We start from the raw sequence: 12,744 nt of genomic DNA on the forward strand, positions 1-12,744 counted from the left end.
ATGGTTGACAAAAAGATAGCTACTGCTCATCCTGTTCTCAGCAGATGCACAAATCTGTGTCAGAATCATTACAATTCAATTATTCTGCAAAATTTACTGGACAATACAAATGATAATATTCTGTTCTAGAAAAGTCAGATATTTAAACATGTTGATATAACAGCCCCAAATATATCATGCATATTAAAAAATTACAAAAGGAAATTTTAAGTCTATTTTTCTCTTGACTTTTCTTCAGCCTGAATTGCTAGTTTACGGTAATGTTTTTGGGGAAAACACAGTAGTAGTAGCTGAATCATACCAGATTCAAGAACCATCTATCAGAATAACCATTCTACAAGATTTTAAATAGTGAATACACCTGAAAACATAATGCATTTGCAGCATTAGTTAACTTCCACAAGAATGGCATTAAATAGTACTAGGACTGTTCATTTATAAAGGCACAAGAACTAGCCTAAAAGGCTGACAAATGGTGCTCAAATGCCACAGAAGGACAGAGCTCCTTACTGCAATTAGCTCTTGCAGTAGCACATTATTCTGTTGATCTTGTCGACTTTGGTGGTAAACGCAACTGATTCTACTGAAGGCTGAGTTCTCTTCCCTTTTCACTGACACACAAAATACAAAATCTGCAAGTGCTGAAAGTCACGTTAACTGACAACTAGTATCACCAGTCATGCTATTTTCCACAGGCCAAACTGAGTCATACAAGTGACAGCTTGGTAGTCAAAACATTGAACGGCGCAGAGCAAGGAGAACACAAAGGCATGGGAAACAGCATTTTCATCGTTAAGAAAGCTCTTTTTATACATAAACCGGAGATCATTTGTTGAAACTACCTGTCCAACATTTGACAACGTAGCTTATAGTAATAAGCTAACACAACTTTTATAATTCAAATGCAACAAAAGAATATTTAAGAGCAGAAGTTTCTTACTGCAGGTGAAGTAGCTCATTAAAAATACAGAATATTGAATAGAAAGACCTACTTGGGGGAATTACTCCATAGAGAAAGGCTGTTCTGCTGCAAGTCAATGGGAAATCCCAATTGGCTTGAATAGAGTAAGACTGGGACCTAAATACTTATGAAAATGTGTGGTTTAAAGAAAAAAATCTGAAGATTGGGAGTTTCTGGCCTTTTGACAAACATATGTTGAATACAATCACAGTAATTTCTCTTTTAAAAACTTTCCAAGATTATTCATATCTAGTAACTACAAAACCAAATCAGAACTGCAAACTCTACTCTATTGAGCTTCAATTACTAAAAGTACTCCATATTTAATTTATCTTTTTCAGAGAAAATAATTAAGATGCACCGTATCACAGGCATAATAAATACCATTACGTATCAGCTTTCACAGTGTCAAAAGCCAAAGCAAGAGATCAAATTATTCAGTAATGAAATATATATAAATAAACAACATGATATCTGATCTTGATTACTCATATTTTAAAGGGAAATAACACAGCACACTTTATAGTCCATTACTTTAACTGTCAATATTAAGTGCATAAATAGCCTCTAAGAATGCCTTCCATTATGTGGGATATTTTAAATTTGCTCCCTAGCAAACAGCATTCAAAGAAATACATCAAGAAGTAAAGATGCTTGATGCTGCCACTGCTACTAGAATGTTGTTTCTACTTTAACCCTTTGAGCTTTAAATAAAATGTGAGGAATGTTTTCATTAATACAAACTACAGAAAATAAATAAATTTCTGAATAAGCTCGAGATGTACCTATTATTATTACCGTTTTTTTTCTTGTTGCCATTTCAGAAAACCATGTACAGACTCTCACAGTGAAATAAATACACTCCACACGCTTTATTAGTGTTAAAGTAACACAATAAAACTTTAGTTATTTAAGTTTAATTTGCTGTTCAACAAGTAACACGGGATTTCATATTAGAATTTACAGTGATTCTTTATAGTTCACAATACCCTCACAGCAAAATCAAAAAGGACCAAAAACTGCCCCGGTATTGTCATTCAAGTGCTTGATTTTCTTCTTTCTGATTACCCTGAAAAGTAACACAATGATTATAATTATTATGTGACATTCAAGTACCTAAATACAAAGTATGCTTGCATTATTTCAAGAAATATGACTAATACATTCCCCTAATACTTTTGTCTAACTTTGAAATGATGGAAAATTATGAACAATCCATTTGTGCTTTTGTACTTGCAGTATATAAAATATGCTGGTCTGATTATATGATTTATACACATGACTTGATTAGAGTAAAATACAGATCAACATTTAGCATTACAATAGTCAACTACTTAATTAAGTGCACCGTGTCTTAGACTAATCACTCAATGTTCTGTAAGGAAAAGCACTGTTCTACATTCACTTTCAAGTTACATTAGAGAAATAATCACTGACTGTGGTTTGTCTTATTTGTTTGTTTGCTGTTTTTTTGATGTAATTAAAAACAAACTATGAATACTGAAGACCAAAACCAATACACGTAGAGTCTTTTAGTTCAATCAAGAATTGTTGTGTCATACTTCAGTCATATTCAGAGGATCTAAACGTAGACTAGTCAGAACAATTTTGGAAAAAAAAGGGATTCAAATTCAATTTGTTGGTAGAACACAGGAAGCTCTCCTGCTTAAGCAGATTATTTTGTTAATTTATTTTAAAATGTAATTTAAAGGTTTACTTTCCTGCTTGCTAAGAAACTCCACTCTATTTTCCATCACTGAGCTGTTCATACTGTTGTCATGGCAAGCCTTCAGTATTAACATTCTGCTGGACATTTCTTCATGATTGTTTATTTTGTTTTCAAGCTAGGTAATTACAATTTACAATTACCTTGTCTGGACAGCAGCCATACAGCTTTTCAGACAACAGATTACTTAAGAGAACTTTTGCAATACAGACTCCCTCGCTTGTGAGAAAAGCTACATGGCAAAAAACGTTATAAAAGGAGCTGCCACTACCATTTCAGGGAAGACAGGAACTGGAGATGAAGTCTACTTCAAAGAAGGGGCTTCCCAACTAAGCATTTACTAATGACTGACACCAACACACTGTACAGGTTTCAGTCTTCCTCATCCAACTGCTGTGGCACTTTTGGGTATTTTCTATCTGCATTCTTTGTATATATTGTTCTTGGTTTATTTCTTAATGAATCAAGGTAAAAGATACATTGAATAATCAAATTCCAGGAAAGCCAGCTCTATCAAGACAACATCTCAGTAACAGAAGTCCAGCCAAAGGAGTTTTACTACTGAAATATTTGAGTGCCAGAGATTTAAATATAATCCCAAATCACCTACAGTTCCTTTAAAACAAAGGAAACTCCCTACTCAACTACTTTAAATCAACCTTCAATCTTTACATTAAATTACAAATATTAAAGAAAGAAAAAAAGCAAACAAAAAATAGTCAATTATGTGCTTCGACAGTTCTGCACTTTTTACATTAAAACCAGAAAAACAATTTGAATCTAGATAGGTTAGATCTAGGTTAGTATTCTGAATTTTAAAATGTAGGGTGAAAGTAAGTAACAGAAGAAGCATTATAGAAGAACTGAATGTATTCAGGAACCTAACTGGACATGGTTCCGTAATACTTCCCTTTGGCTACGCCCTGCCAATAATGCTTTAAAGCAATTTCCGTGTGTTCTTTTCTTCCTGTGTTATTTCAACATTCCAACTCTTCACAATAGCCATAACTCAAAATACAATGCCAGTTTACCTGGCAAGAATCTTGAAATCCCAGAGTCCCCACTACTTGACTCCCTCAGTGTTTCTCCAACAACTTCTCTCCAGCAAGAGCAACCTCTGAAAGTTAACACCAGTGGGTAAGACTCCAAAAACCAAGACAAACCAAATATTAAAGCCACTGAAGAAACAGGTGAATTTAAGTGTTCTTCCTCATTGTACTTGCTATTTCCAGTTCCTCAACAGTTAGTGTTTAGCTAACCTAGTAGACTAGATGAAAGGCCTAAAATACAACAGCCACTTTATGATTATGATCATTAATGCACAATTTGTTAAAAAAGGACCTTCAACAAGAACTTGTTGCAGAAACTGTACTTCAAATTGTTCTTTTCCTAGCTCTTTCTGGGCTGTACAAAATGAAAAGACATACTCCACCATCCTCAAAACAGTAACAGCAACAGAAAAACATGACACCCAAATGCCTGGAAAGCAGGAGCTACCTGACTTCATCTCCACCCTTCAACAGGAAGTGTAGGTTTCTTGGATTTTTTTTTTTTAAATCCATCAACAGAGCTACTGTTCCTTTCAGAAGGTAAACCAATATTTTCTAAAACAACTAAGAATCTTGCACATCCATCTACAAACACTGAGTTAATATTGAGTTTAGTCTTACTTTTAACACCCAAGCTCAGCTACCAACATGACTTTAGGCAAATCACTTGACCACTGTATGAATTTCCCACAGCTAATAAGAATCCTCCAGTAACCTTATCACTCTACCTCATCAGTATACTGTGAATGAAAAACAAAAGCATTACTGAGGATGTGGTGTTCAGAGAATGAAACACAGAATTCTTATCCTCACAGACAGGCTATACAACTACTTCTTGTGGGTGAATGTTCCACAGAACAACACGGTATGCACTAAGGTATCTGCCCTATAAAGTACTACTTTTCTTTGAATCTTTGTTCTCAAACAGCTGCCTTGGCTTTGTACAACCACTGCATACATGCCTGATCATTTGTCCAGAATTTCACATGATCAGTGTGACTTAATATCTTAGCACGCACACACTATGAGTCTGTAATGAAGCATCCCATACCTTACCTTTCAGATGAAAAGAAAGTTTTTCTCACACCAAACAATTTTTCATATTATTTCTCACAGCTCAGAGGGCAGAAATAAGCAATCAAGAACAAGCTTTCTGTCTCACCTGAATAAAATCCATCCCAGGAATTCAATTACTGTTGGCTGCACTCCAAACTAAAGCTATAGTGCCAGAGAAAAATGTTATTTTGAAGAATGCACTTGAAATTTTCAGCTTCATCAGCACTGATATTTGTGTTCTCCCGACCTAGCTTCCAAGAATTCTTCTGAGCCACTGAATTGCTTTCAGAACCCCAACATGTTCACCTACTAAAATCAAAAGTAAGAAGAATTAGGAAAGTCGCAAAAAAAGAGAACAATGGAAAACAAGATTCAGACAAACATGCTACATGCATTACATACTTCATATTAGCGAAGGGTTTGGACACATCATGCAATGCCAATGTAATGTCCTAGGTTCTCAGTGTCCCCCTGCACACATTAAAAGATACATTTTTAAAGGTCTGATAACTAAAACATGGATGAAATTACAGTTATTCAGTAATACTTGTGGATAATTGAAACCTAAAGAGTAATGGACAAGCATACCTATTTGAGGCTCCTCTGATCTCAACTGTGAATGCCTTAGTGACTGATGGCACTGCAGTAAAAGAAATCAGCAGTCGACTGACGGTGTGGTTGCCTCGTTGAGCACAGCACTATTTTTAAACAGGTTAACATGTCACTTTTTATGTATTATTACTCAAACAGTAAACAATGAAACATTTTTCTTTTTAGAAAAGTTAAAGCACACACTACAATCACATGTGCCTGTAGACTGTATCACCATGAAGGTTCATTATTTACTAAAGTGACTAATATACATAGAGCAGCTATTTTCTTGTTCCACTCACAAATTATATACGATTGAGGAAGGCAGTCACTGAACAAGCAAGTTTACTGTGTGTACTCCAAGAGAAAACTTTTCCAAAATCTCTCATTGATTCTTGCCTCATAAAGACTGGACCAACCGTTAACTACTGAGATGCTTTTAGGTAAGGAATTAGAGCATGAATGACATGAGTTTCTAATAAGCAAAATTAAAAGTGAAAATTAAAATCCATACAAAATATTTTCAAATGTAAACCATGCAAATAGAACCCCATAGTATCACTAACGTGTCATCCATCTCCGTTGACAAGCAATCATGTGGCATCTCTCTCTCGTCTTTCACAGTGATGATTCTTAAATCTCCAGGTTCAGAACAAGCAGACTCTTTAGACAGCTGGTCATCATTGTCATACCTGCAAATACAACCCACATTTATAATTAGAATGTGTTTTTTTTTTTTTTTTAAGAGAAAGTTTTAGTTCTATTTTGTCTAAACTACTAAATATTTAACAATGTAAACAACAAACTACACAGAAAAGCTTCTACAAAGGGTCTCCAAATTATACAATTTGATAAAATTAGCTGTATAGTTTTCTCTTGCATATGACCCACCCCCTTTCTTTAAAAGCAGTTGCCATCTTCTAAATGCTATCAAGAAAGAGATTTAATCTACTCCATTCACACACAAAGAGAGCATAATACTAACGTTCCATCAGCTGCTATCAAGGAAGTGCTGCCTGACAACACTTTTTCGTCTCTCAAACACTTTCTCCTCACACCGCCTGGGAGGGAACAGATCGGAGCTTTTAACAACGGGTCGTAACTGTCATACCTATAAAGAAAACATACAGCTGGTGTTAAATTAATGCCAGGCGTTATTTACTTGGGACTGGTAAACAGAGGAGAACTGAGACAGCCTACTCACAAGTCCAACAAAAACCCCGCCACTTCAGCATCGTTCCTGAAGTCCAGCTTCTCCTTGAGCGTCAGCCAGCGGTCGATGTGGCTTCCCACATAGATCCTCGTCTTCCCCCTCCTCCTATCCAGGCTCTGTTTTCTCTTTTTCTTTTCCAAAAACGACAACACCGGGGGCCTTCCGCATCTCTTGGTTGGCAGCGACATGGCGAGCCTAGAAGCGGAGGAGAGGCCGTTACGCGAGCTCGGGTGACCGCCTGCAACCCCCTCGGTGTGAGGGTGAAACCAGCCCCAAGCGGCCGCGCTGACGGGAACCGCGGCGGCCCGGCCCTAACGGGGACTCCACCCGTTCCCTCCCCGTCCCCCCGAGCCGCTCCGTGCAGGAAGGGGCCGCCCGGGCGGCAATTTCCAGTCAGAGCGGAGCGGGCCGGGGGCACGGAGCCGGCTGAGCACCCCCGACCCTCACCCGCGGCCCGCTCGGCGCCTCAGGAAAACGCGGGGCACGTGACCGGAGCGGGGCCCCGCGCGCGCTGATGACGAGCGGCCGCCCGTGAAGGGGCGCGGGGCGGGGCCGCGTCCGTCCCTCAGCGCCAGGTTCGTTGGGGAGTAACAAATCGGGGAATAACGGGGCGTAAACGGTTCCGAGGGTTAAAATCCCTGCTGAAACGTTAAATTCCCTTTTAAAGTGTTAAAATCATGTTTAAAATGTTAAAGCATGCGCTTAATTACGCTCCTATCCACTCACAGCATACGGCTACCTGAAGGAAGCTGTGGGGAGCTGGGGTCAGGTTCCTCTCACAGGTAACCGTGACAGGACCAGAGGGAATGGCCTCAAGCTGCACCGGAGGAGGTTCAGGTTGGAAATGAGGAGACATTTCTGCTCAGAAAGAGCAGTCAGACATTGGGACGGGTTGCCCAAGGAGGCGGTGGCTTCACTGTCCCTGGGGGAGTTCAAGGTTGGACGTGGTGTCTGGGGACACGGGTCAGTGGGTGACATTGGTGGTAGGGGTGGTTGGAACAGATGATCCTGGAAGTCTTTTCGAGCCATAATGATTCTAGAATTTAAGGATGCTGAGGTAACAAGAGGCAGCCACAAAGCGAGTTACAACTGGTGACACTGGGCTTCTGTCCTGTACTGGTGGGCGACCCGTCACCTCACGAGCCGTGTCACAGCCACACAGCAGTGTTTCGTCTGATCAAATAGTACTCAGGAAAAGGTATTATGTACTCAGTAAAAAGGTATTATGACAGTAAAACTTTAAATCTGCCTTTTATAATTTCAGTAAAGGCGTTATAAACAACAAAAAAATACTTTTCTTCCAAGTGACGTTTCCCAGTATGAACTGCAAAAACTCTGTTTTACCTGCTGAAAGGCCAGATTCAGGGACAAAACTAGAATGTTCTCCTGAGCAGCAGGAAACATTTGAATTTTGACTTACGTGTTGAAAGGGAAATACTAAATAAATTATACCAAAAAGAAATTTAAACATTTAAAATGTAGAACCTGTGCTGTCACAATGCATTATAACAAAGGCATTACACAGAGCAGGCATTCTGCCAGTTTCTCAGTGCTTCCATATACTACATTTTGATATAAATGACTAAAAAGACAAAGCAGATTTCCTAGCAATGTTTCTGGGTAATTTTATCTAAACAATGAGGACAATTGCACCAGCCATTTTTTAATAATTTTATTTCTACTGCCAGTTTTAATAGAATCACCATAATGAGTCAAATGGGTTAGCTTAAGAATTAATGGATGACTAGCATATAGAAAACGATTCTAGCATATAGAAGCATTTATTTGCCTCTGCTGAACAACTTGACCCAAGTAAAGTAAATAGTGGTAAAAAAAAATCAAAAGATTTCACTTGAAAATAAAGAACAAAAGAAAAAAGACACTGTGTTCTTAAACACAGGTCATTATGTTTAATCATTTACAGGAGTATGTCAGCAGATTTTCATTTCAGTGAAAGTTAATTGTGAACTGTAAGCTTTAAAATAATTATTGTAGTATAATTATGGGTTTAATAAGAATTGCTCAGAATTGCACAAATTCTCTGTGATGAACATATGTGAAGATAATCCCTTGTATTTTACCTTTTTCATATAAAATATGCAAAAATTCCTCTTCTCTCACCATCATATATGTGCAATACATATTTGATGCTGATGCTCACAAAGAAATATGGCTATTTAAGAGGCTTTTATAATTATTTCTTCCGATCTACTTGACAAATATAGCTATTATCTGTATAGATCTACATTCCAAACAACATTACTGTGTTAACTATTGAAAGTTGTGTTCTTTTAAGTTCCTGCTTATCTAAAAATAACAAAGCTGCTAGAAGCAAGGGGATGCTAACACCGTTTCTTTCTAACAAACAGAAGTGAATATGTAGTGACTCACCTTTCATGCTAATTTAGTAACTTAAGCAAGTTTATGCTCTTAAACACACTTGTAAAGTTAAAAATAGCATTTAAAAATAAAGCTGCATGTCTGTGTTCTCAATCATTAATTAAACAGATAAGAAAAATATCAAAGCTTTTAAGAAGTAGCTGTATCTTATCAAATATACACATATTAGTATATTCCTTTCATTAAGGAGGTCTGCTAGCCAGTATTAACTTTGCATGCTTCATGTCATTTTGACTGTGTGACAGTCACAGCAAGGGAATGGTTTTAATCCCACCAATATTCACATTAATGTTGATTTTACCACTTGGATGTCTACATCAGTAAGCTTTATATTTTGTCCTGAACTGTCTCACAAAAGTCCTTTAAACATGCATTCCTAGTACAATGAGGTGTACGTTGCAAAACAGGAGCAGCTGCCACTTAGGAATGAAATTTCAAAGCCAATACTCCAGGCTCAAAGGTTAAGGTTCGTTTTTCTCTACAGCAATGCAGAGAAATCTAACTGAGGGCACCAGCTGCAGCATACTGCCTCCTTCTGAACCACAACTGCAGCCACGCAGGAAAGAGTTTCAGAGGTTTACATGGTTTATAGCAGTCTCTCTACTATGTCTCTCCTGGCTCTATTATCACCTTTTTCTGATGTTTTACTACGCATCATTAGTTTCCAGCACAAAGCATATTACTGTTGAGCTCCTGCATATTTAGCTTCCAAATGTAAGCATAGAAATGCAGCAGTAATGTACTTTACAAACTTACAAAGCTTACTGTCTCATGAGGCATGTAATTTTCAATACAAAATGCACTATGTTGCTACAAGAGCAATCAGTAAATTCAGCAATGTTTAAATACCCCACTTATTTCACATTTTACATACATTTGTGAAACAGAAATGTAAAACTGTTCCCTGTAAATGCTAATGCAAACTTCTCCATATAAAAGTCATTTATCTGTGTAATACATTCAAAAAATACACAGACAAATACACAAAGATAGTTATCTAAGTAGCCTGTTTCCAGAATGCATAGGGATGCTCAATCTTTTATCTGTTTTATTCTCACAGTTTCCAATTATCAGTGATTTAAGGACTCTGAGGATGAGAGGCTGAATGCAAACCATTACCTTGAACAGGTATGGAAAGTCCTATACTCCAGGAACTGCATCCCTTTTAGAACCCACTTAATCTTCATAGTATCCTATAGCAGTGGGTCTTCATTTTGCTTTTGGAGCAATTTGTTACAAAATAATAACAATTTCTGGGAATTCTTTTACATAAGCCACCACCCCATACTGCATGTGCATTCAGTCTGTCTTTCTCCTTGGTGGTCTGTGAAGACCCCTGCTGACTTCTTTACCTCATCAGCTCTTCCTCCCTGTGAACTTTGGCCAGACTTCTTTGTGTTGCTGACAAAAGCAGCAGACCAGATCTTGAAAGTTCAGCATTGTCTTGAACATCCTTGATAAACACTCAGAAATAGATTACACGGTGTTTGCGCATGCCTGTTCTTTATCAGAAAACAGTAGTTGCAAAACAAACACAGCAATGATTGTGAAACCCTTTACAAGTATCTTAGAAAATTTCCATTAATCTTTTCACCTCCCTTCAGTCCCCCCTTTTCTATAAACGTGCCCCTGGTCTTACAGCACTTCTTTACCCCCCTGCATAAAATATGTACCAGTTTCCAGTTGGTACCTTAACTTATTTCATTGCCAAAGCTCACAATCTCCCAGTGACTGCTGAGGGCACTGGAGAAAGCACTGGAATAGTATGCAGGTTAACAAGATTAGTAATCCTAATACTAAAGTGGAGACAAAGAGCTGTTTTAACCATGCCAAATCTGGGAGCCAAGACATCAAAATTTCCCATAAATCCATAAATCCTCAACTTGTGTTGTACTTTCATGGAAGATCTTACTTTTCTCCCAAATATAATGTAGGTCTTCAGTCCTGCCCTCCTGATTAATATATGTTCAACAACTCTGCTCAATTACTGTACAAACCCCTCCCTCCATAACACTAAGTAGGCCCAAAGGCATTCTATTCTGAATCACTACTTTTGACAGAGAAGAGATAGTACAACTTGAAAAGGCCTCAAGTTGTGCCAGGGGAAGTTTAGGTTGGAAATGAGGAGATATTTGTTCTCAGAAAGAGCGCTCAGGCCTTGGGACGGGTTGCCCAGGGAGGTGGTGGAGTCACCGTCCCTGGGAGCATTCAAGGAAGGGTTGGACGTGGTGCTTGGGGACATGGCTCAGTGGGTGACATTGGTGGTAGGGGGATGGTTGGACCAGATGATCTGGGAGAGCTTTTCCAACCTTAATGACTCTATAATAATGATTCTGTAATGAGATCACAGGATGGCAGAACTGAGCCCTGCAATGGGAACCAGCCCTGTGAGAGGAACGAGCGCCGTTTTTCAGTCACGCTCTGGTGGCCGACCCGGGCTCCCTCAGTGGCGCCCAGTGGGGCCGGGGCCGGTGTATTGAGGGGAAGGTGGAAAAAAAATATGGAACGCTTCACGAATTTGCGTGTCATCCTTGCGCAGGGGCCATGCTAATCTTCTCTGTATCGTTCCAATTTTAGTATATGTGCTGCCGAAGCGAGCACGAACGTGAGGTGTCTTCTTAAAGTATTTAAAGCCCTAAAATCCGTCAATTTAACGGCTATGGCGAGACTGCTTTTCAGAAAAACAGAAGCCCTGTGCCTGAGGGGACTGCGCCCAATGCCGCCTGCCGCCCCTCCGGTGCGGATAAGGGGCTGGGGGCGGCAGAAGGGGGGTTACAAAGCTCGGGGGGCGCCGCTGCTGTATGCAAATCACCGCAAAGCCCTCTGGGGGCGGCCGGCCGCCGCGCCTCCGCGCTCCGCTGCCTGGGGAGGGCCCGCGGGTGGCGGCGGGCAGGGGGAGGGCAGGGACCGAGACCGGGTCCAGGACCGGGTCCAGGTCCGGGTCCGGGTGTGGGACCAGGACCAGGATCAGGGCTAGGGCTACCGCGTGAGGCAGCCGGAGTGGGCGGGGAATGTTCTAGAACGAAGCCGGAGAACTCCTTAGCACCAGCAGCAGAGTGGCGCAGCGGAAGCGTGCTGGGCCCATAACCCAGAGGTCGATGGATCGAAACCATCCTCTGCTAAGCGGGTTTATTTTGGCTGCCCGGCGGTGCCGCGGGGCTTTGTGCTGGCCCGGTCCGAGGGCTCGGCCCCGTGTCACCGCGCACAGCGACCCAAAGCCTTCCTCCTAACATGTTGCAGCCGCGAGCTGAGGCAGGGAACAACTCTGCTGCGGCTTAATCACGAAGAGGCAGGGATTTCTTGCAGTTTTTCTCTCTCCTGATGAAACAAAGTGTCCCACAGGTGAGTTTTTCCACAAAAGGGGAAAATAACCACAACCCTAAAGTGTTAAAACAATGGTTCTGGGAATGGTACCTGTGATCTTCTCAAGTAAAGCGAGCAAGTCTCGGGCAGAAGAGGTGTGTGAACGTGCAGTAAGCAGCACTGCACGGCTGGGTGCAGGCTTTGGGATGCACCTGGGGACAGTGGCAGCATGGCAAGGGCCTGGTACCCAGCTTAGTGGCGAGGTGCTTCTGATTGGGGGCTGCTTTCAGTGCTCTGAGGTGCTGCAGTACAAGAACAGTGGCTTTTGTACGTAAAATTAATACAAACTCCGGAGAAAAGGAGCTAAAAAACAATAGTGTTTATGAACGCATGAACAATATAAGCACTGTATGATTCCCTTTAAGCTTCCCTCAATAGGGGCGGT

The 12,744-nt window shown here is 40.3% G+C and overlaps 1 protein-coding gene across 1 annotated transcript; it reads right to left on the bottom strand.

Annotated features, from left to right (window-relative positions):
• Nucleotides 1–1,842: 1,842 nt before the first annotated feature.
• LOC309885056 (uncharacterized protein) lies at nucleotides 1,843–11,525 on the bottom strand (the record flags this gene model as incomplete). Its single annotated transcript, XM_082774603.1, has 7 exons — nucleotides 1,843–2,030; nucleotides 4,899–5,101; nucleotides 5,950–6,075; nucleotides 6,369–6,494; nucleotides 6,588–6,791; nucleotides 10,349–10,449; nucleotides 11,415–11,525. 6 exons carry the CDS (start codon nucleotides 11,523–11,525, stop codon nucleotides 5,095–5,097), a joined length of 675 nt encoding a protein of 224 aa, XP_082630729.1. The 3' UTR covers nucleotides 1,843–2,030; nucleotides 4,899–5,094.
• Between the last annotated feature and the right edge of the window lie 1,219 nt (nucleotides 11,526–12,744).

The sequence above is a fragment of the Aythya marila genome (assembly GCF_965140915.1).
Source record: "Aythya marila genome assembly, chromosome: 18".
In the NCBI taxonomy this organism is placed as follows: Eukaryota; Metazoa; Chordata; class Aves; order Anseriformes; family Anatidae; genus Aythya; species Aythya marila.